This window comes from Phacochoerus africanus, chromosome 9 (genome assembly GCF_016906955.1).
Source record: "Phacochoerus africanus isolate WHEZ1 chromosome 9, ROS_Pafr_v1, whole genome shotgun sequence".
In the NCBI taxonomy this organism is placed as follows: Eukaryota; Metazoa; Chordata; class Mammalia; order Artiodactyla; family Suidae; genus Phacochoerus; species Phacochoerus africanus.
In genome coordinates this window covers 32,113,225-32,138,327 of record NC_062552.1, presented here as the reverse complement: position 1 = coordinate 32,138,327, position 25,103 = coordinate 32,113,225, and the positions used below count along the sequence as shown (strand labels likewise).

Here is a 25,103-nt window from a genome sequence, read left to right as displayed (position 1 = left end):
GAAAAATCCCAGCAGGACTTTTTTTAGAGCCACACCCATGACACATGGAAGTTCCCAAGCTAGAGGTCGAATCAGAGCCATAGCCACAGCAATGTGGGATCCAAGCCTTGTCTCTTCTGTGACCTATACCACAGCTCAAAGCAACGCCAGCTCCCCATGCTGATTGAGGCCAGGGATTGAACCAGCATCCTCATGGATTCTAGGCAGATTAGTTTCTACTGTGCCATAATGGGAACCTCCCAACAGGACTTTTTTGTAGAAATCAACAAGCTGATTCTAAAATTTTGCATGGAAAGATAAAAAGAACTAGGGTATCTAAAACAATTCTCAAAAAGAATAACAAAGTGGCAAAGACAATTCCATGGAGAAAGGACAGTCTGTTCAACACGCAGTGCTGAAACAAGTGGACATTCATCTGCACAAAAATGGATCTGCACCCATACTGCACACCATAAACAAAAATTAACTCAAAATGAATCACAGACCTAAATGTATACCTAAAGCTATAAAATCTCTAGAAGAAAATATAGGAAAAAAAAATTGTGACTTTATCCATTAAAAAGGTGGGGGGGTAAACTGAACTTTATCAAAGTTAAGAAACTCTGCTCTTCAAAAACCACTGTTAAGGGAATAAAAAGACAAATCACAGGCTAGGAAAAAAATATATATCTGATGAATATCTTATATCCAAGATATGTAAAGAACCCTTACAACTCAATAGTAAGAAAGATCCAATTTTTTTTAATGAGTAAAAGATCTAAAGAGACATTTTATTAGATATAAGATGGCAAAGAATCACATTAATAGATGTCCAACATCAGCAGTCATTGGAAAATGCAAATTAAATCCAGAATGAAACATTACTACACATCTACTAGAATGGCTAAAATTTTTAAAAACTGATAATATTGAGAGCTGGAGAACATATATAGATAGCAATTTTAACTCTGATGGAAAAGCAAAATGGTAGCACCATTCTGAAGAATGGTTTGGTAGTTTCTTATGAAGTATATATTTACATAGGATCCAGCACGCTTGTTTCTAGTGTAACCCAAGAGAAATGAAACCTATGTTCACAAAAAACCTGCATGCAAATGTTTACAGTAGCTTTATTTGTAATTGCCAAAAACTGTAAATGGCCCAAATGGCCCTCAACTAGTGAATGGATAAACTGTGGTACATCCATACAATGGAACACTACTCAGAAGCAAAAAGGAACAAATTACTGATACGTCCAACCTCATAGATGAGTCTTTTTTTTTTTTTTTGGTCTTTTTGCCTTTTCTAGGGCCGCTCCCGTGCCATATGTAGGTTCCCAGGCTAGGGGTCGAATCAGAGCTGTAGTCGCCAGCCTACGCCAGAGGCACAGCAACACAGGATCTGAGCCACATCTGTGACCTACACCACAGCTCTCAGCAACACCGGATCCTTAACCCACTGAGCGAGGCCAGGGATCGAACCCGCAACCTCGTGGTTCCTAGTCAGATTCGTTAACCACTGCGCCACGATGGGAACTCCTACATAGATAAGTCTTGAATTATGCTAAGTGAAAGGAGTCAGACTCAAAGCGGTATTGGAATATTGTGATTTATAGGAAATATATATATTTTGCCATTAGAATGACCAAAATATATTTTCAGATGTATTTGGTCTTCATTCACAGTTCCTGGCTCAAAGCTCCCAAAACCCGTGGAACCCGAGGGTGACTTTAGGATCCTACCCCAGGGTGGGGGCTGGGTGCCAGGAGAACCATTCATGTGATTAGGGTGCTGGAAATTTTGGTCCCATTACCCTGATTTCCCATGGGAAGGGAAAGGGGGTCTGAGGTTGAATCAATGCCACTGGCAGATGATTTAGTCAGTCATGACTGTGCAATGAAGCCTCCATAAAAACCAAAGAAGACAGCTTTTTGGTCCTTTTATTTCTAAGAACTTCCACACTGGGGAAACCAGAACACTACTGCAGGCCACCGTGTCAGGCCCCATATCTCTTCATGTGGCTGTTGATTTGTACGCTTTACTATCCTTTTATAATGAACTGGTCATCTAGTGAGTAATTGTGTCCTCCTGAGCCCTGTGAGGCATTCAGGCAAATTAATGAACCTGAGGCGGGGGTTGTGCGAACCCCGGATTCACAGCTGGTCAGTCACATGTACGAGCAACAATCTGGACGTACCACTGGCATCCTGAGTTGGAGGGGGTCACTGCACCTCCAATGTGTAGCTGGTCTGAAACACAGGTATTAACCTGGGTGTGCGCCTGGCGTCTGAAGTGGAGGGTGGCCTTGTGGGCTGGTTCTCTCTCCAGGTAGATAGCGTCAGAATTAAGCATCAGAATCCTCAGACACCCCAAAGAGGTCAGAGAATTGCTTGTAGGTGTGACTCCTACACACACACACACACACACAGGCGCTGGGTCTAGGAACCTTTTTCTGGTACGTACTGTACGATTCCATTTATACAACATTCTGGAAAAGGCAAAATTACTGGGACAGACATTAGCGCAGCGGCTGCCTGGGTAAGGGAGGGGACTGACAGCAGAGGGACGGGGGAGGCCTTTGGTGGGATGAAGCTGTTGTGTGTCTTGCTTGGGGTGGCAGTCATATGACTGTATTTGCCAAAACTCACACAACTGTGCACAAAGAGGGTGAATTTTACTGTTTCTAAATCATAACTTTTTTTAAAAAAAAGCTCTATATGAAAACCGTTAAAACAAACCAAAACAAACTGCTATGAAAATCACCATAGAGTTTCTGCATTTAAGGAGGAGAGACCTTTCACGCAGGACCCTTAAAATAAGGTCTGCAAGGTCACACACTGCACACGGTCTCTCAGCCCCGACCCTGACAGGCTGTGCAAAGGGCGCTTTCAAAGGCACCATCGCGTCCCGCTTTCTTACCTGATCCACGGGTGGTGGGGGGACAGGAGGAGGCACTAGGGACACCCTGCGAGCTACCTTGCAAGCTACAGCAAGCTGGAACAGGCTGGGGTGGTCCTTCAAGTTGCACAGGGCATTTTCTCGGCCCCTCTTGCTCCCTTAGGAGACTAGAGGTTCAAGATTCAAGGTCCGGGTGCTGGCCTGGGATGGCAGCTGTGCTTCCCTATGACCCTGGATTAGTTATCCCAAACGCTCCAGCGGGGCACACTTACCTCTGCTGCGACTGCGTTTATGTCGCCTGGCTGAATCTCATCCTGCAGCCCTCAGCCCTCACGGAGGAAATGGAATCTCGCAGAGGCCATGAAAGTAGGCCAAGGCGACAGCACTCCAGTTACCAGCTGGCAGCCAATCACAGCCCTCCTTCCGAACGGCTCCCTCTGAGGTCAGGACTCAAAGCGGAGTCTGTGCCATCAGCCTCAACCCAGGGGGACTGACTTGTTGGGCTTGTTTTTCCACTGTATTAACTTGAGGGTTTGTGATCCGACACCTCAACTCAATCTCTGCCACGCTCTGGCGACCTCCCCTCCCTTGGTTCTCACCTAGTTTGACCCCACCTCTCCTTGCTTCACATGCAGGAAGGTGACAAGCCTACTCCAGCCCAAGGTACGGAAAATGAAAGGCCACAGCACACCCATGGCCCAGACCATGCTGAGATCCAACCTCCCCATCCCAGGACACACCATCTCCTTCCTTCCACCCAGGACCGCACTCATCAAGGGTCCCTCCAGCGTTGTTTCTGCCAGAGCAGGTGTCGGGCTATACCTTTCGTTTTTCCGTCCATGGACATCGGTTTCTTTGTTTCCGCCGTCAGCAGCAGCTCATAAGGATGCTCCTCGTCCCCAGCTGCGCTCCCTGGAGTCCAGGGTCTCCTGGCCAACACCTACGAGAGAAGAACAGCACAGACGTCCTCATGCAGGTGGCTAATGCCAGGACAGGGAGGTCGAAACAACCTGATCGCCCGATGGTGAGAGGAAGAGAGGAGGCGTAGGGAAGGTAACTAACCCAGGGCTGCGGGGAAGCGCAACCGTCTTCCTAGCTCTGCACCCAGACCTCACATCTCAATGGCCTCTGATTAGAACACTCCCCTGTCTGCCCTCATTTCATTCTTCAAAACACTGTAAATAAACTCCAAGATCCTTCCCTTCTTTCCCCTCCCACCTCCAGTGTTCCACACAATCCCTTTTCTGTGGACAACATTTCCCAAGTGGCTTTTGGCCACGGTGCATCATAAAGGCCTTTCCCCATGTTTCTTTCCTAATATGTGCATATAGCACCTCAAGGCTGGAATCCTTCCCAACTTCTCAAGACGGAGTCGAGATGGCTTCTTACTGACCCTAAATAACCGGTATTTGCTAGAACAAAGAGCTCTGAAGTCCTGCTCTATGTTTAAGAGCCTTGCTCCATGGGCCCTGGGCTTTAAGACAAGGATTTACCCCAAGGAGGCTTCCTGCCTCCCCTAGGAGAATACAATTTTAGGTGAATTCCACCTATCTGTTCTCAAGAGTCACGCGGAACTTGCGGCACGAATGTCAGCGGAGTGAGAGCAGCTCTGGGCCTGAGAACTCCCTAATCTGGGCAGTCAAGTATCTCCGATGAAACAACTGACCAGGAGTTCCCATCATGGCTTAGCGGTTAACGAACCCAACTAGCATCCATGAGGATGTGGGTTCGATCCCTGACCTCGCTCAGTGGGTTAAGGATCCAGTGTTGCCCTAAGCTATGGTGTAGGTCGCAGACGCGGCCCGGATCCTGAGTTGCTGTGGCTCTGGTGTAGGCTGGTGGCTACAGTTCCGACTGGACCCCTAGCCTGGGAACCTCCATATGCCTCAGGTGCACCCCTAAAAAAAGACAAAATAAAGAAACAGAAACAACTGACCAGAGGTGGCCCTACACCTGCTGTGTCAGTGGGGGCACAGTAGCCATAGCCACTTATAATACCGAGGAGCCAAGCGTCTTGAACCAGGGCAGGAACCACGAGTCCAGGCCAGGAACCTCAGTTAGTGCCACCATCACACTGAGAGCAACAGTGGAGATATTTGCTCTAGACATTTCTGGCTCCTCTGTCTTAAGGATCCAATGTGTTTCACAGACAAATTAAGAATTATCACATGTTAGCTCTTAGAACAAACCAAAGCACACAATCTCTTCCTGAGCATTTTGGCTGGAACAAGTAATATATTGTGAACGAGGGGTGAGAGGGAATTCACAAGCCCTGCTAACCAACCATGGTACCCTGCCCGTGACTCTTTAGCACACAGAAACTTCCTCCTTCACTGACCCGTCCACCAGCTCACTGGAAACCAGTCAGGTTTGTGATGCATCAGGGTCCTGCTCCTGCGAGGCACAGCTCAGTGTTCCAGCCCAATGAGACCCCGTGGACGCCAGCTCGCTAGCCGCCTCAGACTGAATGAGAGACTGCAGCTCTGGGGTGTCAGGAAGGCTGCCACTCCAAGAAGGACAGATTCTAGGAAATTCTGCTCAGCACAGCAGGAACTTCCACTTACTGAAAGCCACCTGGAAGCTAAAAGCTATTTCATTACAACAGTCTTTTGCCTGTATTACTTATTCCTTTGTCACTTCATAGGAGCACAATTAAGAGAACAAAGAGGGGCCATTAAGCAGTTCTTATGGTGTCAACTTTATGCCATAGGCTTTACAGACAGGAATTTGTCTTCTACAAGTTTACACACCCAGAGCTATCACTAAGGCAGAGCCCTGGAAATCCCATTCTGTGGGGCCCTGCACACAGCCGGAGCCGCCGCACAGCCCCAGGCGTGCTTCTCCGAGAAGGATGTGACAGCCTGGGTCCGGGCCTACAACATCCTCTCTTCTCAGGCGGGACAGGGCTGATGACTTCCAGTTGGAAAATCAGACCCACTGGACCCACATTCACTCGGGTCTCGGGAACGCCTGGCTCCTGTGCCTGACAACTGGAAGCAGAGAACTGGCAAATGCCAGAGCTGGAAGGGACCCATTACAGCACAGCTAGAGAGCACCTGGTTCCAGCCCTTTCATTCTGCAGATGGCAAAACCTGGTCCCCAGGCTCTAGAGACTTGCCCTGGGTTACACTGAGGGCTCCTGGCAGGGCCTGGGCCATCACACCCATTCCCCCGACTCTGGACCAAGTGGGCCTCATTTTTTTCAGGCAAGTGTGGTTTCTCCATCCAATCTGGAACCCTTCCCTCCTGCAGCTGTCTGATGTCTGATGTGAGCTGTATGAGCCCCCTGTTCATACCTGGACAGCAGGTAGGGGGATCTTTTCCTCTTGGTCCTGGCCTCTGCTAGCTGTGTTTTAAAATCTTACAATAAAGCAATAAACTGCTTTCCTTCTAGTCTTCTGAGCTCCTGCTCAAGAAGCCCCATGTCACAGTGACTACGACAATAACTGATTTTCAACAGAAAGGATTCCTCTCTTTACTCAATTACTCCTTAACCTTTTTTTTCTCCCTTCTTTGGGGCTTGCAATACATCAAAACCAAAAAACCCATATTCTATGCTATATGGAAAGTGAAACTTTTGCTGCAGAGAAAAGCTACTATCAGTCACAATCTAACTGTGACCAACAGAATGGCTAGTCAGGGTGTGGGCAGGTTTCCGGGGAGAGACAGCCTAGCAGCTGCCACTTCCCTCAAACACTCAGCACATCTGAGCACAGAGAAGACCCGAGGGTCTGGTGTAACTGGCAGCCCATCTGGTGGGGCAAAGAGCTCGTGTGTGTGCACGTGTGCACATGTGCGTGTGTGTGTAGGTTTAATTTTTCTAAGCCACTTCATGAGTGGGTCACTACTCTGAGCGGCCCTCTGCAGCCAGGCATACGCAGCTTCCCTCAAAAGCTTCCATGGGTCAGGAGTTTCTGTTGTGGCTCAGTGGTAATGAACCCAACTAGTGTCCATGAGACGTGGGTTCGACCCCTGGCCTTGTCCAGTGGGTCAAGGATCTGGTGTTGCTGTGAGCTGTGGTGTAGGTCACAGATGCAGCTTGAATCTGGCATTGCTGTGGCTGTGGTGTAGGCCTGGCATCTTCCATATGCCAAAGATGTGGCCCTAAAAAGACAAAAAAAAAAAAAAAAAGCTTCCATGGGTCATCTGACAAGCCTCAGGAACAGGAAACAAACACTGGGGCAGATCATGTATCAAATACAAAAGCCTAAACCTGGATGAAGCCAGTGCCTCCTAGGACATGAGGTTTAGGGTAGTAAAGGTTTGAGAGCAAAAGAAATGAATATGGTGAAGACTACAGCCCCTTCCCCCCACAAGTCCACTTCTGGAGAAGACCGATCCATTCAGACCACAGCAAACAATCCGTCTCAGTCATTAAAAGGATGGTAACCCCGACATATCAGCTCTATATTCATGTACTGAGAACTGTCCTCGAGAAGCAAAGCCAAGGTTCTCTGGGCCTTCCAAATACTGACTCTGCTTGTCCACCCGATCAGAATTCCAGGCTATTTCGAATCAAGTCCTAAAGACACATCTCCCAAGTTACAGAGTCTCCCAAGAAGGAGAGTAATATGGAGACTTCTCCACGACTGCTCTAGCACCACCACCACCTCTACTACCACCACCACCACCTCCACCTCCTCTACTTATACCACCACCCCCACCACCTCTACTTCTACTACTACCACTACCACTTCTTTTTTGGGGGCGGGGGGTAGCGGCTGCACCCATAGCATATGAAAGTTCCTGGGCTAGGGATCGAACCCCATGCCACAGTAGCAACCTGAGCCGCTGCAGTGACAATGCCACATCCTTAACCTGCTAAACCACCAGGGAACTCCATCCCTCTACTTCTTAACAAGGTATTAGTGCCAAATCGTATGCTCTAGAAAGTTCTAGGAGAATAGAAAGTCCTGCTTAGCTACTATTTCTTGAAGAGCCTTGCTCGTATCCTTGGGCATCAAAAATTTTAACTCAAGTCCTTGTTAAAGAGGTGGCATAACGCATTTATAGAGATCCAGCCCCAACTGAATAAGCTCCGTAATACTAGGTTTTTCCTTGTAAAAAGGGAGAAATAGAGCAAACCTCTATATAAAAACATATAGGGGAGTTCCCGTCGTGGCGCAGAGGTTAACGAATCTGACTAGGAACCATGAGGTTGCAGGTTCGATCCCGGGCCTTGCTCAGTGGGTTAGGGATCTGGCGTTGCCGTGAGCTGTGGTGTAGGTTGTAGAAGCGGCTCAGATCCCGCGTTGCTGTGGCTCTGACGTAGGCCAGTCGCTATAGCTCCCATTCGACCCCTAGCCTGGGAACCTCCATATGCCGTGGGAGCGGCTCAAGAAAAAGCAAAAAGACAAAAACAAACAAACAAACAAAACATGTAGGGATTTACTGCATGCACTTGTATCCGACAGCAATGTATTAGTATCCCGGAGCCTGAAGTTCTAGAGACCTCTTGGTTGAGACATGATAGTAGCATTTTGTAATTAAGGAATAGAAAGAAATAAGGACAGAATTTGTACCTGGCATAGAAATCATCCTCTCCCTCCAACATTGACTTTGACATTTTTAAAAGGGCATCCTTGTATCTGCACATTTTGTTAAACTAAGTCATTCTTCTGGTTGCATGTATTTACATTAAATAAAAGAATCTGTCTCACTGGATGGCCCATGGCCTACTGTGAAAAACTTAACTCTGACGTTTACAGATAAAGTGATGAGACTTAATTTACTAGTCTGTGTTAGCTGATTTTTAAAAATTTAAGTATAGTTAATTTACAACATTGTGTTTCAAGTATACAACTAAGTGATCCAGTTTTATACACAAACACATACACACAGGTATGTTCTTTTTTCTTTTCTTTTTCTTTTTATAGCCACACGTGTGGCACATGGAACTTCCTGGGCTTGGGGCCGAATTGGAGCTGCAGCTGCAGGCCTACACCACAGCCACAGCAATGCCAGACTGCAGCCACATCTGATATCTGTACCAGAGCTTGTGCCCACCCCAGATCCTTAACCCACTGAGGGAGGCCAGGGATCAAACTGGCGTCTTCATCAAACCTGCTGAGCCACAATGGGAACTCCCTCTATAAACATATTCTCTGAATGCTAGGAAGTATTAATGCTGTATTTGAAGAGCAAAATTAAGGAAAATATGGTTTTATTCATATACCTAAAGTGAGAAGGTTGAACTACTTGCCCCGTGATAACATTTCTTTTTCTAAAAGGTGCACTATTCTTTTCAAATAGCCTCCTCTGAGTCTTCTGCCCAAATGACCCCTATCTCTCCTCTCGCTGCATCTTCATGACACTGTCCTGGTTTGTCCTGGTGCAGATTCTTTATGTGAAAGGAAGAGAGAAAATGTAAAAGCGGGAAAAAGACGTTTGGGGCAGATGCCTCAAAGCTTGCTCATCTGACCCAGTCTGCAGAACAGCAACTAGGGGATATGTGGCACTTTGTGTCGGAAGACAGCACAGGTACAGAAGCCAAAAGTAGACTGTTTCTCATGAAGCCATGAGAAAAATGTCATGTTTTACTTTCCATGTGGCAAAGGAGATCAGTAACTGGCCTGCCTGCTAGAGAGCCCTAGGAAAATTCCTTGCTTAGTACTTCTTTTTTTTTTCCTGGCCGCACCCTCGGCATGCAGAACTTCCTGAGTCAGGGATCAAACCTACACCACAGCAGTGGCAACACCAGATCCTTAACCTGCCGAGCCACGAGGGAACTCCCCCTGCTTACTACTTTTGAGTGAGGGTGAAAGGTTTTGTATAGATTACCGATATCCCTGTTACAAATTTACTGATCCAAAGAGGTGATATGAAGATGGGAAAGCAAAGTCTTCTTTAAGCACATGCTTGATGTACTTTCCAAAAAATCATATTTCAGTGATGGGAATAAACCCTCAACCCTCTACCTCAGAAGCTGTCAAGGGAAAATACTTCTTATCTATGCGGTCTTCCTCCTCTTCATCGGGTGGCGGTTTTGCTGGAGGCGGTGGACGTTCCCTCTGGAGAAGAGCAAAAACAAGCATTTGACTATCTCTTTTTTTCGAGAATCTAACTTTTTGGTTTACTCTTATCTTAAATTTTGGAAATAAAAAAGAATGAGGTAAAGAATTCCCCTGAGAGATGAAACTCAAGGTTTCGAATCTGAACAGGCTGAGCACTCTGCACACACACAATTCAATTAGCTCTTTGTTTTTTGATGGTTCTAGTGGAGATTATAAATACCTGTCCTATCCTTGACCACACTGAGAAACAGCACTGAAAACATACAACTGCCCCGGCAGAAAATGTCCTTAATACCACTACGTACACTTTAGTGTAGGAAAACCAGGGGTTCAACTTCCAGTTCGGTCTAAAAAGAGGAAACAGTCAGTGTAAAGAATTGACTTGTCACAGAGCTCTAACAAACCCAAGGTTTTAAGGAAGCGATGAGGAGAGCAATCAAGGACAAAAACACCAACTCCTGCTCAAGCTTTAATGCTATTCCTATTTACTAGCAAGTGGAGGATGACACTTAGCCCTGGTCACCTCCTTTACCAACTACCATTCACCTATGGAAACCAGATTTCCTCTCAGCCCCTCTGAAAAGGGAATTATTTGCCAGTTGTCTGCCTTAGCAGGAGCTAGCAAGCTTTTTCCTAAAGGGCTATACAGTAAATATTTTAAGCTTTGTCGTCAATTTTGCCAGTGGAGCACAAAAGCAGCCACAGAAAAAATGTAAATGAGTGGGTGTGGCTGTGTCCCAAATACCAACTTTATTCACAAAAACAGGCCTGAGTTCACCCGCCCCGGCCCCAGAACAAGAAACTCCCTGAAGAGGGGATTATCTAGATCCTGGGGAGACAGCTGCAGGAACTGGGGAAAGGAAGCTGCCAAGAGTTTTGCCCTTGGCCCTGCAGTAGTTTAGCATCATTTATACCGCAAGGTCTTATTCCAGCCTGACAGTCCCTGCGGGGAAGGGAGTGTGCGCCCAAAACAGGAGTTGGCCTGCGGGCTCACTCCCAGGCTCGCAGGGTAGTTCACACAGCTGCTACAACAAGAGTATTTTTAAAGGCAGGGAAAGGAAGCTGAATTATGGGAGAGCCTCAGAGAGAGCTGCAGGGGAGGACGCGGCTCTTGTCTTAGAGGCTGCCAGGGTTCATTAGCGTTTAGTGTCCCTAATCTCTGCTAAAACACGCTTCACTGCTTGGTACCATATTGTGATAAATGGTCATTCCCAAAGGCCCTGCAGCCAGATGGAGGCCCAATGGCAACAACTCCCAGCTTGTACGGTCAGGCCACACAAAGCTCTGTAGGTCAGATTTCCCACCAAGTCCACTTTCTGCCTCCTCTTTGCTCCAGAAGTACAGGAACAAGCCGTGGCCCCAGTGCCACCTTGTAAAGAAGGGAACGGCAAAGGGCACAGGCCCATGCATAACCTCACCAGTTATCCAACCATGGGACAAAAGTAGCTGCGGAAAAACAAAATGAAACAGAACAACAACAAAAATGACACATCCTTAAAGCCTTCCCAAGGCTAAAGGAGCTTAGAAAGAACAATATGGAAGCCTTCTGTGGAAGAGGTTGTCCCCAGGGACACTGGAAGGAAAGAGAGGCAAGGGTCTTTTTTTTCTACTGTGAAAACTTTGGCCCAGGGGCCTGGAGCTACAAAGCTGATTTATACATACCATCCACTGTGTTTATAAGACACAGAACGGTCCCTGGGCCACAGTAAATTACCAAGGGCCAGGAAGGCAGCAAGGTCACAAGACACAGGTAAAAACTGCAAAGCATGCACCCCAAGATGCATCCATTTCTACTTAGCAGGACTGGACGAGGCTAGATTCCTAGAGTGGGATGAACAAAGAGACGGTAAATCAGTGGCTAAGCCCCACAGGGACTTGGTCATTCAAAGCTCACTGCAGTAACCTTGTGTTCCTCTTGCAAAGCCTCCAACTCCCTCTAATGGGCATCACCTGTAAGTGCCACTGAAAGCAAAGCTTTCGTTCAAAGATTGGAGTTGCCTAATTCACTAGTACCTAACAGTGGAAGAAGCAGAAAAACAAACAAACTAGAAGCACTACGGGATTGGAGGCCAGCACATGCATTCACTTTCACCACTGACCAGGAATTTTATCACAGTCCTTGCTAACACCTACTCTGGGGGAATGCTACGTGACTGGCAGGCCTTTCCAAAATCCATACTGAAATGCTGGGATTATTTCAGGGCAGGGCAAGGAGTCTAACAAAAAAGAACACCAAATGCATCAGGCCATTCCCAGGGCACGAATGAAAAGCCCAAGGACCACCTAGCAGCCAAAGGATCATCAAAATGGTCATAAGCCAGATTTACACCAAAAGGGAAGGGCCAGCCTTTCCAACGGAAGAAGTAATATACGCCTGAAAACGTGCCTCCAGGTGGGCTGGCACTGCACTGCGATCCTGTTAGAGCAATGACCTGTTTATTTAAAGTGCAATGCTCCAAACCTCAAGTCACTGAGTCTGGCACTGCAGGAAGGGCCATGGGACCAATGACTAGGCTTAGGCTCACAGTAAAACCGGGGTATAAAGTAGGGGTGAGGAGTCTGAAAAACCATGCACAGGGCTAGAAGCAAGTACCAGCAAAAGCAGCCATCAGATGGGAAGGCTGACCTTTAGAAGAAAGATTCAGGCTTTTCCTCATCCTACCATTTCAATGGCTGGAAGGGTTAACTGGGAAAAATAAGAACGTCACATACCAATACGTACGGGGTCTGATTAAGCCTTGCTGCAACCCTGCATGTGGACACAGAATCTGTCCACATCTAAATGGATCCTCCTTTGAGGACAAACGCAAGGTGAACATGTACTCAGGGCAGAAAGGAACTTGGTGAGCTCTTTCACTGAGGGAACCGCTCTCCAGAAAGGGGCAAACAATACACAGCAAAGACCTCAAAGACAGAAGCAGCCCTGAGGCTAAAGAGTAATAAATGCTCTCATTTGCTCTAAGGCCAAAAAAGTAACAAAGATGCAAACAGTTAACACTGACATTGGAAAAATGAAAATTCTTGGAGTTCCCTGGTGGCCTAGCAGTTAAGGATTCAGTGTTGTCACTGCTGTGGCATGAGTTCAATCCCTGGCCTAGGAACTTTCACATGTGGGGGCAGTAAAAAAAAAAAAAAAAGACATTGGAAAAATTAAAATTCCACCTCCCCGTGATCTGCATAGTTCAACCACACAAAGCGAGACGGATCAGGGTAGAGCCCCCAGGACAACACTGGGGGAGCAGGACGCAGGCCTGGGAAAAGCAGCTGCCACTGGAGCTCACACATCCTCTCCCAGCTCCCCACAAGGGCGCAGGCTGACAACACAACCCTGGAGTGGGGGCCCGGCTACGTACAGGCCTCACTCCAGCAGCTTTCACTCCGGCTGCCTCGGCCTCCCTGTTCACTGAGTCCCGGTCAGACGAGCGCCCGCTGGCCATGCTGTCCAACGAATGGCAGGAGGCAGCGTTATACAGCGCCTCGTAGGGACCCTCCTCTTCCGTGTTCGTGTCAAAGTCGATGATCAGTTCAGTCACTGCCTTCTCCACGTCACCTGCAGAGGGTCAGAGGCCAGAGGGTCAGTGAGAGGAGGGCAGGGTCTCCGATTTCCTGCCACAGCAATAACCCAAAGCCCCTTCGGCAACCTGAACTAGGCTGACATTAACACAGAGCAGGAAACTAAACAATGGCTTTCTCCACGGACAGGGATTAAATACAGACTTGCATCCGCCCTTCATATCCTGAGAACTGAACAGATTTTTCTCTAATTCAATATGGAAAACCTATGACATCTATGAAGAACATCTCCCAAGACCGTTATAAAGTCCCAAACACTTCAATACCATGACAGCATGAACTTAAACCATGAAATGTAGCAAAGTAAAGCTAAAATTTCAGTAATCCCCTAAATTCTTAATAAGAGCCTCCACGTGCTCCAGCAAAATAGAGGATGGTGAAGCCTTTCTGAGATGGAGGTGCTGTGCAGCTGTCAGACTCACTCGCTAGGTAACTAGGAACCTCAGGGTGCCCAGAATCCAAATTTGTGACTTTGCAAAGTAACCAACTGTTATAGACCAGGGACCTCTGGGTCACTTGCAAATAGTCAAAACTCTAACTGTAGGAGTTCCCTGGTGGCACGGTAGGTTAAGGATCTGGCCTTGTAACTGATGTGCTACAGGTTTGATCCCCAACCTGGGAACTTCCACATGCTGTGGGCAAGGCTAAACACAAAAGCAAAAACAAAACTACAAAATCCTTGAAAGCTAAGAGCTTAGTGAATTACTAATCCCATTACTAGATTATCAGGTCAAGAAAAAAAGTGTGACCAGGGGAGGGTGACAGGACCCCATAGTAAAGACAGGCTGGGAACCCCTTAACCCTTATATCTCCCTAGTCCTCTAAGAAATCCCTGCCCTTTTGTAGTATCTGGATTTGCTCTGTTTCTCTGACCTTCCTCAGTGTGACCTGGGTCTGGGGGAGGTGTCAGTGTTCCTTCTCATCCATCATACCTAGGACCTAAAAGGCCGCTCCACCAATCTGAAAGGGGAATTCTGGCTAATGATGAAGAGGCTGGACTGCCCAAGCTAGCACACAGACCACATCTGCTGGATAAATGATATTATTACTGAAATCTGCCACATACACTACAAACCAGATGACACTCATTAAATATTTACTCTGGGTCAACTATACTCAAGGCACTAAAGTGTGTATTAGAAAAGAAAAAAAAAAAAGGGAGTTCCTGTTGTGGCTCAGCGGTAACGAACCCGACTAGTATTCATGAGGACTCGGGTTTGATCCCTGGCCCCACTCAGTGGATTAAGGATCGGGCATTGCCGTGAGCTGTGGTGTAGGTCGCAGCCATGGTGTTGCTGTGGCTGTGGTGTAGGCCAACAGCTGTAGCTCCAATTAGACCCCTAGCCTGGGAACCTCTATATGCAGTGGGTGCAGCCCTAAAAAGACAAAAGACAAAGGGAGGGGGGCGTTCCCAGGTGGTCTAGTGGTTAGGATTTGGCACTTTCCCTCTAAGCCATGGCCAAAAAAATAAAATAAAATAAAAGTAGAGAATAAAATAAAGTAAGAAAGAAAAGATCCACAGTCAAGGATGCCAAATAAAACTTCATATAGTAGTTGGAAAAAAATGAATTTGGCTATGAATTAAGTACTCCCAGTCCCCGGAGGACTTTATGCTCAGGGTAAAAGGGACTTTATCCCCCCACTTAATCTTTAAATTAAGATTTTCCATTCTAGGAGTTCCTGTCGTGGCGCAGTGGTTAACGAATCCAACTAGGAACCATGAGGTTGTGGGTTTGATCCCTTGCCCTGTTCAGTGGGTTAAGGATACAGCATTGCCGTGAGCTGTGGTGTAGATCGCAGATGCAGCTCAGATCCTGCATTGCTGTGGCTCTGGCATAGGCTGGTGGCTATAGCTCCGATTCGACCCCTAGCCTGGGAACCTCCATATGCCACGGGAGCAGCCCTAGAAAAGACAAAAAGACCAAAAAAAAAAAAAAATTTCCATTCTATGGAGAAATGTTCAACTCTTTTTGGGCTGAGCCCCTGTGCTGGCAAAGAGCTGACTTACCCTGAGACTTCTGGGATGTGGAGTCCACACTGGAGACAGGAGGTGGCTGCAGTGTGGGGGTTTTATCTACCTCTTTCACGCTTCTTTTTCCAGTCATGTGATCTGCATGGAAAGACAAAACGAGCTGCACCAAATGCAAATGCCATGGTTCGGCCAGCATGTCCCCTGGTCGCCCAGGCAGGGAGATGGGCTGATACCTTCAATAAGCGCTGCTATCTGCTGGCTCTTCTGAGAAGGCAGCTCCCTGACAGTGTCCAGGGCAGTCAGGCCGCGGTTGTCTTTTATGTTGACATCAATTCCTAGAAAGGCACACAGATGGACCACAGGGTGATCACTTTCGAGCGGGCCTCAAAGGGGGTCACAAACTCCAGGACACCTAATGCTCCCAGCAGCACAACCAACATTTCCATCCAAAGCCATCTTATCCAGCTATTCGAGAACAACCCATACATTTGCAATCAACCAGTGGAGAGAGACACATAGTGGGTTCAAACACAGCCAGCAAAAATCCCCCTCTGGGGATCCTAGGGGGAAACAATCCCAACCCTGGCATGCTGTGTAGACAAGAGCGCTGCCGACCTCTCACCTGCAGCCAGCAGGATTTGCACCACATCAGTCTTGCCAAACAAAGCAGCCTCATGCAAAGCACTGCCTTTCTCCGTCTGGAAAGCAAACGAGAGCGCACAGCGGGATGTCATCAGAACAGCGACCCAGGTTTGGCGTGGCTTCACACGACAAACGGGACATAGACAAGAAGGGACAGGAAACTAAAATACACCACACAAAATCCTCTGTCATTATCTTTTCCACTTTTCTTGTCTGGATTCCAGAACCACAAGCATGGCCTGTGCTTGGTCAGGGGTGTTTAATATGCCACTGCATGGTTACTCGTGGTGGACACCCATGGGTGATACTCCTCCAATCGCCACCCTCCTGGGTGGAAGGAATGTGATGAGAAGAAAAGTACAAGGGGATGAAAACACCTTAATTTCAAATGTTCCTGGTGGCTGCAAAGCCCAGGGAATGGCAACTCCTCTGAGTGGGGAAAGCCACCAACAGGGGGAGTGCTCAGTCCCCTGCTGGCAACATCAGCTTGGCGGGACATCGGAGGTGATGTGGTGGCAGTGGGAACACACGGAGAGGAAGATAATGAGTTTCCTAACATCAAGAGAGAGCCCATGAGCGTGTCTTTCGGGGTGAAGGACCATGTATCACCCCTGAAAAGAAACAAAAATAACAGACTCACTTGAGAAGTTTCTTTGTAAGCTTCACGTTACAATGAGTGAGCAAACGGCAGCATCTGGCATGATGCTAAGGAGGAACACAGCCTGGCAGCCTGCACATGTGCCTTTTCCAAAATGACTAGCCCCCTGCGCCTGGTGGTATGCCCGGCCCTACCTGATAGTTGCTGTCCATGCCAGCGTCCAGGAGGACCTGGACCACAGCCCGGTGGCCATTCCTCGCCGCCAAGTGCAGCGGGGTGTGCTTCTTGGTGTTGCAGCTCAGGAGGTTGGGGTGCGCGTTGAGGAGCATCTTCACCACGTCCAGCCTCCCGTAGAGCGCCGCCAGGTCCAGCGGGGTCTCGAACTTGTTGTTGCGCATGGTAGGGTCGGTGAGCTCCTCGAGGAGGACCTTTACCACCTCCGTGTGGCCATACTGCGCCGCGCAATGTAGGGCTGTCTCGTTGTCATTGTTCTAAAGGGCCAACAGGCGGATGGCATCAGAAAGGTGACTGGCAGACTGGCACAGGATGAGGACAATCAAGTGTAAAACCACTGAAATGTAAATGTGAAAAATGGCAGCGACACAAGGGACTGACAGAACGAAGTCAGAATTCAGACGTGCTCTCCCGCAGACAAGGCTGACGCTCAATCACCTTGTCTCGCCCTGGTAATGCAAGCGGGGGTGGGGGGGGGGCACATCGTCAGCACCTGCAGACCCCTCGGTGCCTTGAAGCAGCAAGGAGCTCGGGCCAGGGAGCGCAGCAGGCCTCGGGCCAAAGCCTGGGCACGGGTGGGGGCCCAGAGCATCGCTGCCATGGATCCACGTTCAGCTTCAACTGGTTTTACAATTTCTATTCAGCCAACCCTGTGGTTCTGATTTGGGATCTGTCGACAGACAATCCTTGGCTTCACACACAAGCTTTTTTGAAAGAGTTGGTCCCCTGCATAGCTTTTTGCATGCAAATCAATCAGCCAACAATGAAAGTAACAGAGCAGAGCACCAAAAAGTCACCCTCGACACATAAGCCAACAGCCATTTCCAGAGGACGGAGGCATGTGAGCTCAGTCACAGGGGAACACAGGCCCCTGATGCCGCCCTGAGCCAATACAGGAGCCTGCGCCCAGCACTCGTGCATGATCTACGGCTATGCAGGGAGGTGCTGCTTAGGGAAGAAAGATCCGATCTGACACCAAATGTTTCGTGTGAGAGGTGCAGAATATTGAAAATTGTAACACTGCCCTTAATTTAAATGCTCAAACCCATGGTCGTCTAATGCCAATTTTGCTTTAAACCAAAGGTAGAACCTGAGATAAAACAGGAGAAGTTTGTGCTTTATCAACCATCAGAAAAAAATGTTAATCATTCCAATTACGCTCTTTCCCTTCCTGCTGACAATGTACGACTAGAGCAGGAATAAGGAATTCCCATGGCCTCTCCTTTCACAGAGGCACTAATGAAAAGAATCATTCTCCCACGAGATTTTGAGATTCCTAAATTTATCAAGGAGGCTCCTGCCACTTTGGAGAAACCAGCTTCTGAGGGCGTGTGTCCTTCAAATCAATATTGTGCACCTTTCAGTGGTCAAAAGGTAAAAAGTAAATGTTCCTACAATTGCTTTAATTCTGTTACTGATATTGAAAGTAACAGACTAGGTTACCCGGACACGCATGCAATTCCATCTGCTTTTGATCTGGCATTTGACTGCATCATTTTCTCCAGCTACACCAAGTGTATCAGAAAGGTCCAGAGCTACTGGGAGCAAGGCCCCAAAAGGCCAGACTGAGAGCAAAGAATATTTTTTAAATGAAACAAGGACAGAAAGGGTGGTAGCAGGAGCCACAGGCCAGGACAGATGCACACAGAGAAACAGAGGAAGCAGCAGCCCTGAGCTCAAACAGCTCTACGAGAGCAGCTGCCTGGAAGGTGCAGACAGACTTCCGGGCCACAGAACACAGCCAGGTGCCCACGGCCGCCTGCAATGCAACTGGGTCCAGGGGACCAATCCCATGTCATTATGAAAGTCTGGAGGGAAGGAGGAACGCCTGGCAGGAAGTAGACCCTCAGGGCTCCCCTTTGCCAAACAAACCCTTCGGGCCACCCATGTGTTCATTTCTTCTTAAGCTATGGCATAAGAAAAACTTAGAGCTGTCACTTCACTTCCTCATGAAAAGACAAGACAGCTACAGCCATGAAAACTCCCAGGGGCTTCCTGTAGAGGGACCCTGGGGCAGAGCTGCCACCCAAAGAAGTTTAAGAGGATTTTCAGGGTTTTACATCTCAAGATTAGCATGACAGCAAGGGCCATGAGAGTCAGCTTATTCTCATTAAAACCCCGGCCCAGAGGAACTCCCTGACTCTGAAGCACATACTGCTGCCTCCTCTACATCCAAGCTGTCTCCCCACAACCAGAATAATCTGTTGAAAATATGTCATTAGGGCCTGAAGAGCTGTAAAACTCTAAACTATCCAGCAGGGGAAAAAGCGTCTTCTCTGGGGTTTTGTCAGAACTAAAGCAGCCACCACAGAGCTGCCTTGCTAAAGGCGTGGCGGTGACCACCACCCGGCAAACCGCCTGTCTGTGTGAAAAATGGCCTAACCACATCTCAGCCATTTCTATTCACGGGGTAGGAAGTCGCTTTTTTATGTTTCAGTCTTGCCAGACATGGTCTGGTAACTATAATCTTCCTGAGTTCACGTCTGCGGCGACGACACCTCCCGACTACGGAGCGTGGGCCATCGCAACACGCTCCTACTACTGTCCAAAGTCTTTGCACAAACTCTCCATTCCTGCCCATCTTGAGATTCCCCTTCAGTTCTTCCTTGCTAGGTCAATACTTCTAAGGAAGAAAGGATCACTGCAACCTTCACATCCGGAGACCCGCTCAATGTATAAACCCATTACTTATGCATTTTACACACACACACAGCAGAAACCCATCTAGACGCATTTCCATGGCCTTTCTCCTCTGGGAACTATTCAAAACCATTACCTCCCAGTGCCTGGATTAGAGCCTAACTGCACTCTTGTCTACTGTTGGCAGACATCTAAGTTAGGGACAGCGGGGCTGCAGCTCTCTGTAGCAACTGTGTATAGGCTCTAGAAATACATCCAAATTGGAACAGACAAAGTGGATCTACTGAGATTTAGAAGATACAGGAAAAGCATAAGACCCAAGTCCATCATGTGGACGAAGAGTCAGACTTACTCTGTAAAGCTCTGAAGACAGAACTCTGGCCAATAGATGCAAGGTTTGGGAAAACAGATGTCAACCAAGAATAAAACCAAAAATCAGTGGAATCCAAAAAGAGGCTGCCAAGCAGTAATTCTGTTTGTTACTAGGAGAAACAGACAGACAAAGGAAATACGGGGTAGGTGGCTCGCTTTTTTAGGTGAGAAAAGAGGACTCCTGCTCTAGCGCAAAGTTAGCTTAGTGGTTCTTTCTTTTTTCTCCCCCTCGCACCCCTCTCCCGGCCCTGGCTCTGAGGCCAGCAGAAATTCTTGGGCCAGGGGACACTTAACAACAAGGGAATTCCAGGAAAACTATTATTAAAATGGTTACCAATCTAGCAGACACCAACTTAACCAAGCAATCATTCATCATCATTATCATCGAGAATGAAACAAACTGGAGTTCCTGTTGTGGCTCAGCGGGTCAAGAATCCGACCAATATCATGAGGACAAGGGTTCAATCCCTGGCTTCACTCAGTGAGTTAAGGATTGCTGTGAGCTGTGGTGTAGGTCGAGGATGAGGCTTGGATCTGGCGTTGCTGTGGCTGTGGTGTAGGCCGGCAGCTGCAGCTCCAATTTGACCCCTAGCCTGGGGAGCTCCATATGCCGCGGGTGCAGCCCCAAAAAAGCAAAAGAGAATGAAAGGAGCCGACATCACGAGCCCTGTGATGTGATGCACTAAAAAGGAGGGACAGAACATCGCTCTTGGAACTCCCTGGTGGCCTGGCAGTTAGGTGATGAAGGATTCTGTGTTGTCATATACATATACACATGAGAGAACATGTGCTCACGGAAAGGAGTGGTGTGAGTACGCGCAGTGTGACAGGACGTTAGCAGTTGGTGAATCAAGAAGTGTTCACTGTATTATCCTTGCAACTTTTTGTAAGCTGGAAATTTTTTCATGATAAAAAGTGTTATAAAAGTTTGCTGGGTGATGCTGACACAACCAGACAAGTTGATCAGCATGTGGAGACAGCTGGTCTAGATACTTCTAGGTCTCCTCCAGCTCTACAACTGCGGATTATTTTTAAGTGTATGGAAAATAGTCCTATGAAACTAAACTGACCAGTGCTCATCTTATGATAATCAAACCAAGTTAAAATTGTTTTAAAAGAAGGTAAGCGAACAATGTTAATAGTTCCACCTTACATTTGGACTAGTTTATGCTGACTTGCTGAAACAGGAGAGGCTTCATATGTTAAAGAGGAAGATAAAGGCTCATGAAAACTCTCTCTGCTCCCAGGAAAAGCACCTGCAACTTCTTAATTTCTCCAGGTGCCTGATGGGACTTAACACCGAAATGTACTTTAGCAAAAACAATTCTTAGATACACCAGGTCAATAAAGACCCACTGAGTAACGATAAAGCCTAGGGAGGTTAGCATCAAATCAGCCTAAGAAGAATTTGCACTCGTAGCACAACCCCAACAGTTTTATTCCTTAATGGAGTTTACATCATTTGGCCTTTGAGGCGGTGGTGGGTGGGGTAGAGGCAAAGGGTGGTACAGTTGGCCTCCAAACCCACAAGTTCTGCATCCACAGAGTCAACCAACCATGGACCAAAAACATTCAGGGGGAAAAAATCTAGGAAGTTTCAAAAAGCAAAACTTGAATTTGTAAATAGTGGCAACTGTTTACATAGCATTTACATTGTGTTAGGAATTAGTATAAATAACCTAGAGATGATTTGAGGTATAAGGGAGGATGTAAGTAGGTTTACGCAAACACTGTGCCATTTTATACAAGAGATTTGGGCCTGGTATCCAAGGGGGTCCTAGAACCAATACCGTCGTAAATACTGAGGGAAGGCTGTATTTCTAAAAAGAGAAATACGTTCTTATTCCTTTAGACTCAATTTCTTTTATGTGTGCAAAATCAAGGGATAGGAAAATGTGCTTTTAAGAACCAAAGTCTTACCCTTTAATCAGAGCTTTAGAAGCTAACCAAACCAACAACCAAATGGGAAAACAGTCGCTTCAAGGAGTCTCCCCCCAAAACAAAACCCCAAAGAGGCTGATGGAGAAATGTTATATTAAGCTTCACCACTAGTAACAAATAACAAACTCCCAAATGCCCTTTCAGAAATACCACATGGTATATACCTTTAAAAATCAGGACCTCGGGAGTTTCCGTCGTGGTGCAGTGGTTAACGAATCCGACTAGGAACCATGAGGTTGCGGGATCGGTCCCTGCCCTTGCTCAGTGGGTGAATGATCCGGCGTTGCCGTGAGCTGTGGTGTAGGTTGCAGACGCGGCTCGGATCCTGCGTTGCTGTGGCTCTGGCGTAGGCCGGTGGCTACAGCTCCGATTCAACCCCTAGCCTGGGAACCTCCATATGCCGCGGAAGCGGCCCAAAGAAATAGCAAAAAGACCAAAAAAATAAAAAATAAAAAAAATTAAAATAAATAAATAAATAAATAAAAATCAGGACCTCAAGTATTACTAGTAATCAGGTCTTTTTAGTTCATATCCATGATCTCATTTGAACTCCAAAACCATCTGGCAGAGTAGCTGGTATACCCCACTTTACCACAGAGGAAAGACGTTCAGGGAAACTGAGGAACTTGTTCAAGTCAACGCCAGTAAGTGGCGGCAGAGAAACTTGGGTCTGATGTGAAAGACCTTGACCTGTGAGGGTTTTCCATTCTGCCACACTACTTCCAAGAAAAACAGCTGGAGTAACTTCCCATTTTGAAGATTAGAAAACAGAACTGAAAGACTGGGCCAAAACAAAAGCTAACACGCTCCATCACCACAGGTCAAACTGCTTCTCCACCATCAGGGCCCAAGAGCTGAAGGATCCCCCGCCCCCGCAGAGCCTGCAGAGGTCCAGCTCATGGGAAGCACATGTGATAAACCAGTATTTCTCAAAGGAAAACAAGAAATATCTGCTTTGCACTTGGAAACTGACAGAAGGCCCTTAAATTTCCCTTCCCAGCGGCTGCTATATGCAGAGCAAGTGAAAGGTAGCTGAAGTGAATAATACTGTGACTCAAACAAACTCTAGGTTGGTGCCAAAAAGCAAAGCTTATCCGAATGACAACTCGAGTCAAAAACAGCAGGTGAGGGAGCAGAGGAGAGAGGTTGACGTCATGGCCCCACCTGCAAGTTCTGCCTCGGGTCCAGGCCCAAGGCCAGCAGGCTGGGTGTTTGTCACCAGGCCCACCAGTCTGCTACCTGGCCCAGCCTCACTGGGAGGGAGAGTCAAAGCCAGGCACCCTGCTGGGTCCTATTTCTGAGCCCTTCCAAAGGCCTAGAGCGACCACACATAGAGAGAAGCTAAAGGCTGCAAAGAAGGGGCTCAGGCTTGAAAGCCCAAGGAAATGAGAGGGGAGCTGCACCAGCAGCTTTTAAGAGGAAAATGGGGCTTTCCCTGGTGGCCTAGTGGTTAAGGATTCTGTTGTCACTGCTGTAGCTCGGGTTCAACCCGGGCCCAGGAACTTCTGCATGCCAAGAGCGTGGCCCAAAAAACAAAATAAAGTCAAATGGAGTTACCGATGCCCCTCTTCCCACACTTCCACCACAAGCTACTGAAAATCAGATTCCACTTCAAAGAAGTATGGAAAGCAAATTTTAAAAAATGTTTTAATCTAGGAAGTAGAATTTAATCATTTCTTGCTTATTAAAAAGTAAGCTAATCGGTGTGATATCTTTTACCTGCATTTTTTCCTTTTTTTTTTTTTTTTTTTTTTCTGCTTTTTAGGGCCACGCCACAGCATATGGAGGTTGCCAAGCTAGGGGTCCAATCAGAGCTGTAGCTACCGGCCTACACCACAGCCACAGCAACTCGGGATCCGAGCGGCATCTGGGACCCACATCTGCGACCTACACCACAGCTCACAGCAATGCCAGATCCTTAACCACTGAGCGAGGCCAGGGATCGAATCCACAACCTCATGGTTCCTAGTCAGATTTGTTTCCTCTGCGCCACGCCGGGAACTCCCACATTTTTCTTTTTTGAATTTAAATGATTTTAGAAATCATGATAGCAAATTATGCCTTGAATATGGTCCCTATTTCCCCATTTCTGCCACTTATAAGCTTTTCAGGCATTAAAGGAAATGTGCCCAACCTTTCCAGAACTGGTATGGGTTTTAAAAACAAAAACAAAACCACTGAAGCTCCATTTTCCCGTTCCCAGGCAAGCCAAAAGCAGATGGGCTGAAGCAGAAAACAGTCAGGATGACAAAGAGGAGCCTGAGTGGCTGAGAGTAGAATCCAGAGAGGACCAAAGAGCAAGTGCGGCTTGGAGAAATGATGCAGAGAAATCCTGGCAGCAAAGTACACACCTTGGCATTGAGATAAGTGTCAAAGGGGCCGTACTTTTTGAGTTCTTTGATCTCAAGAGCATTCTATAAAAAGGAGAGGAAAAGAAAATGTGATGATAAAATGGATAGAATATATCAAAGCAACGCACAGCCCCGAGGGGCCCAACACTAGAACGCTCGGATCTGCCCTCTGGGGTGCCTCAAAAGAAGTTAAAGAGGAAGACAACCTCCAGGGCACAGTGCCATCACCCCCTCCTAATTCCAGCATCCACGTGGGACAACATGAATAGTTTCTAGTCAATCAACGTGGTACTTGTAACTACTGCCTCCACAGGTTCCTCAAGCTCTGCAGCCCTTGTGTTCAGCCCCTGCCCGCCCCCCCCCCCCCCCCCCGCCTGCCAGACACTCAAAGCACTGGGCTGGGGTCCCCCCTACCACAGGTACCCCAGGCGAGAGGTGGCTGTGAGCAGAACAAGCTGGCATACTCAAGTGGCTCAAAACGCCAAGCAGCTGTGCTCCAAGGCAAAAGTGAGCAAAGACAGGCTTAGAAATGGTGGCTGAAAATTTCATAAATGAGGATTTTAATGGATGTCTAGATTTTTCAACACTGCAGAATATTAGTTAAAAGCAAACTTCCTTATACATTTCCTCCAGATAAGAGAAATTACCATCACTTTAGCCAGGAGGAGTCAAATTGCATTTAGATTTTAAAGAGACAATTTTTATGCCTAATGTTATAAAACAAACATCCTCGCTGATGATCTTAAATGTCGGTTGCTCGCCTATCCGGGAAATACAGCCTGAAAGGGGAAGGGAAGCTGATTAACAGCTACACACACACAACCTCCCAATTAGAGGTTTGGGGAGAGCGCTGCTGTGGTTTCCTCCCAACTCACAGCCAAGCTGCCCTTT

At 47.4% G+C, this 25,103-nt stretch overlaps 1 protein-coding gene across 4 annotated transcripts in view; it reads right to left on the bottom strand.

Annotated features, from left to right (window-relative positions):
• ANKS1A (ankyrin repeat and sterile alpha motif domain containing 1A) overlaps nt 1-25,103 on the bottom strand; it is a 181,234-nt gene that overhangs the window by 79,204 nt on the left and 76,927 nt on the right. For 2 of the 4 annotated variants that reach the window (XM_047794480.1, XM_047794481.1), the window contains exons 4-11: nt 24,213-24,275; nt 16,869-17,165; nt 16,057-16,132; nt 15,668-15,769; nt 15,471-15,572; nt 13,243-13,439; nt 9,794-9,886; nt 3,699-3,816 (exon numbers count right to left, since the gene is read on the bottom strand). In XM_047794480.1, the coding sequence (XP_047650436.1) occupies nt 3,699-3,816; nt 9,794-9,886; nt 13,243-13,439; nt 15,471-15,572; nt 15,668-15,769; nt 16,057-16,132; nt 16,869-17,165; nt 24,213-24,275 (1,048 nt within the window). The remainder of the gene's footprint in view (nt 1-3,698; nt 3,817-9,793; nt 9,887-13,242; nt 13,440-15,470; nt 15,573-15,667; nt 15,770-16,056; nt 16,133-16,868; nt 17,166-24,212; nt 24,276-25,103) is intronic. The other 2 variants (XM_047794483.1, XM_047794484.1) reach the window with 2 other exon arrangements.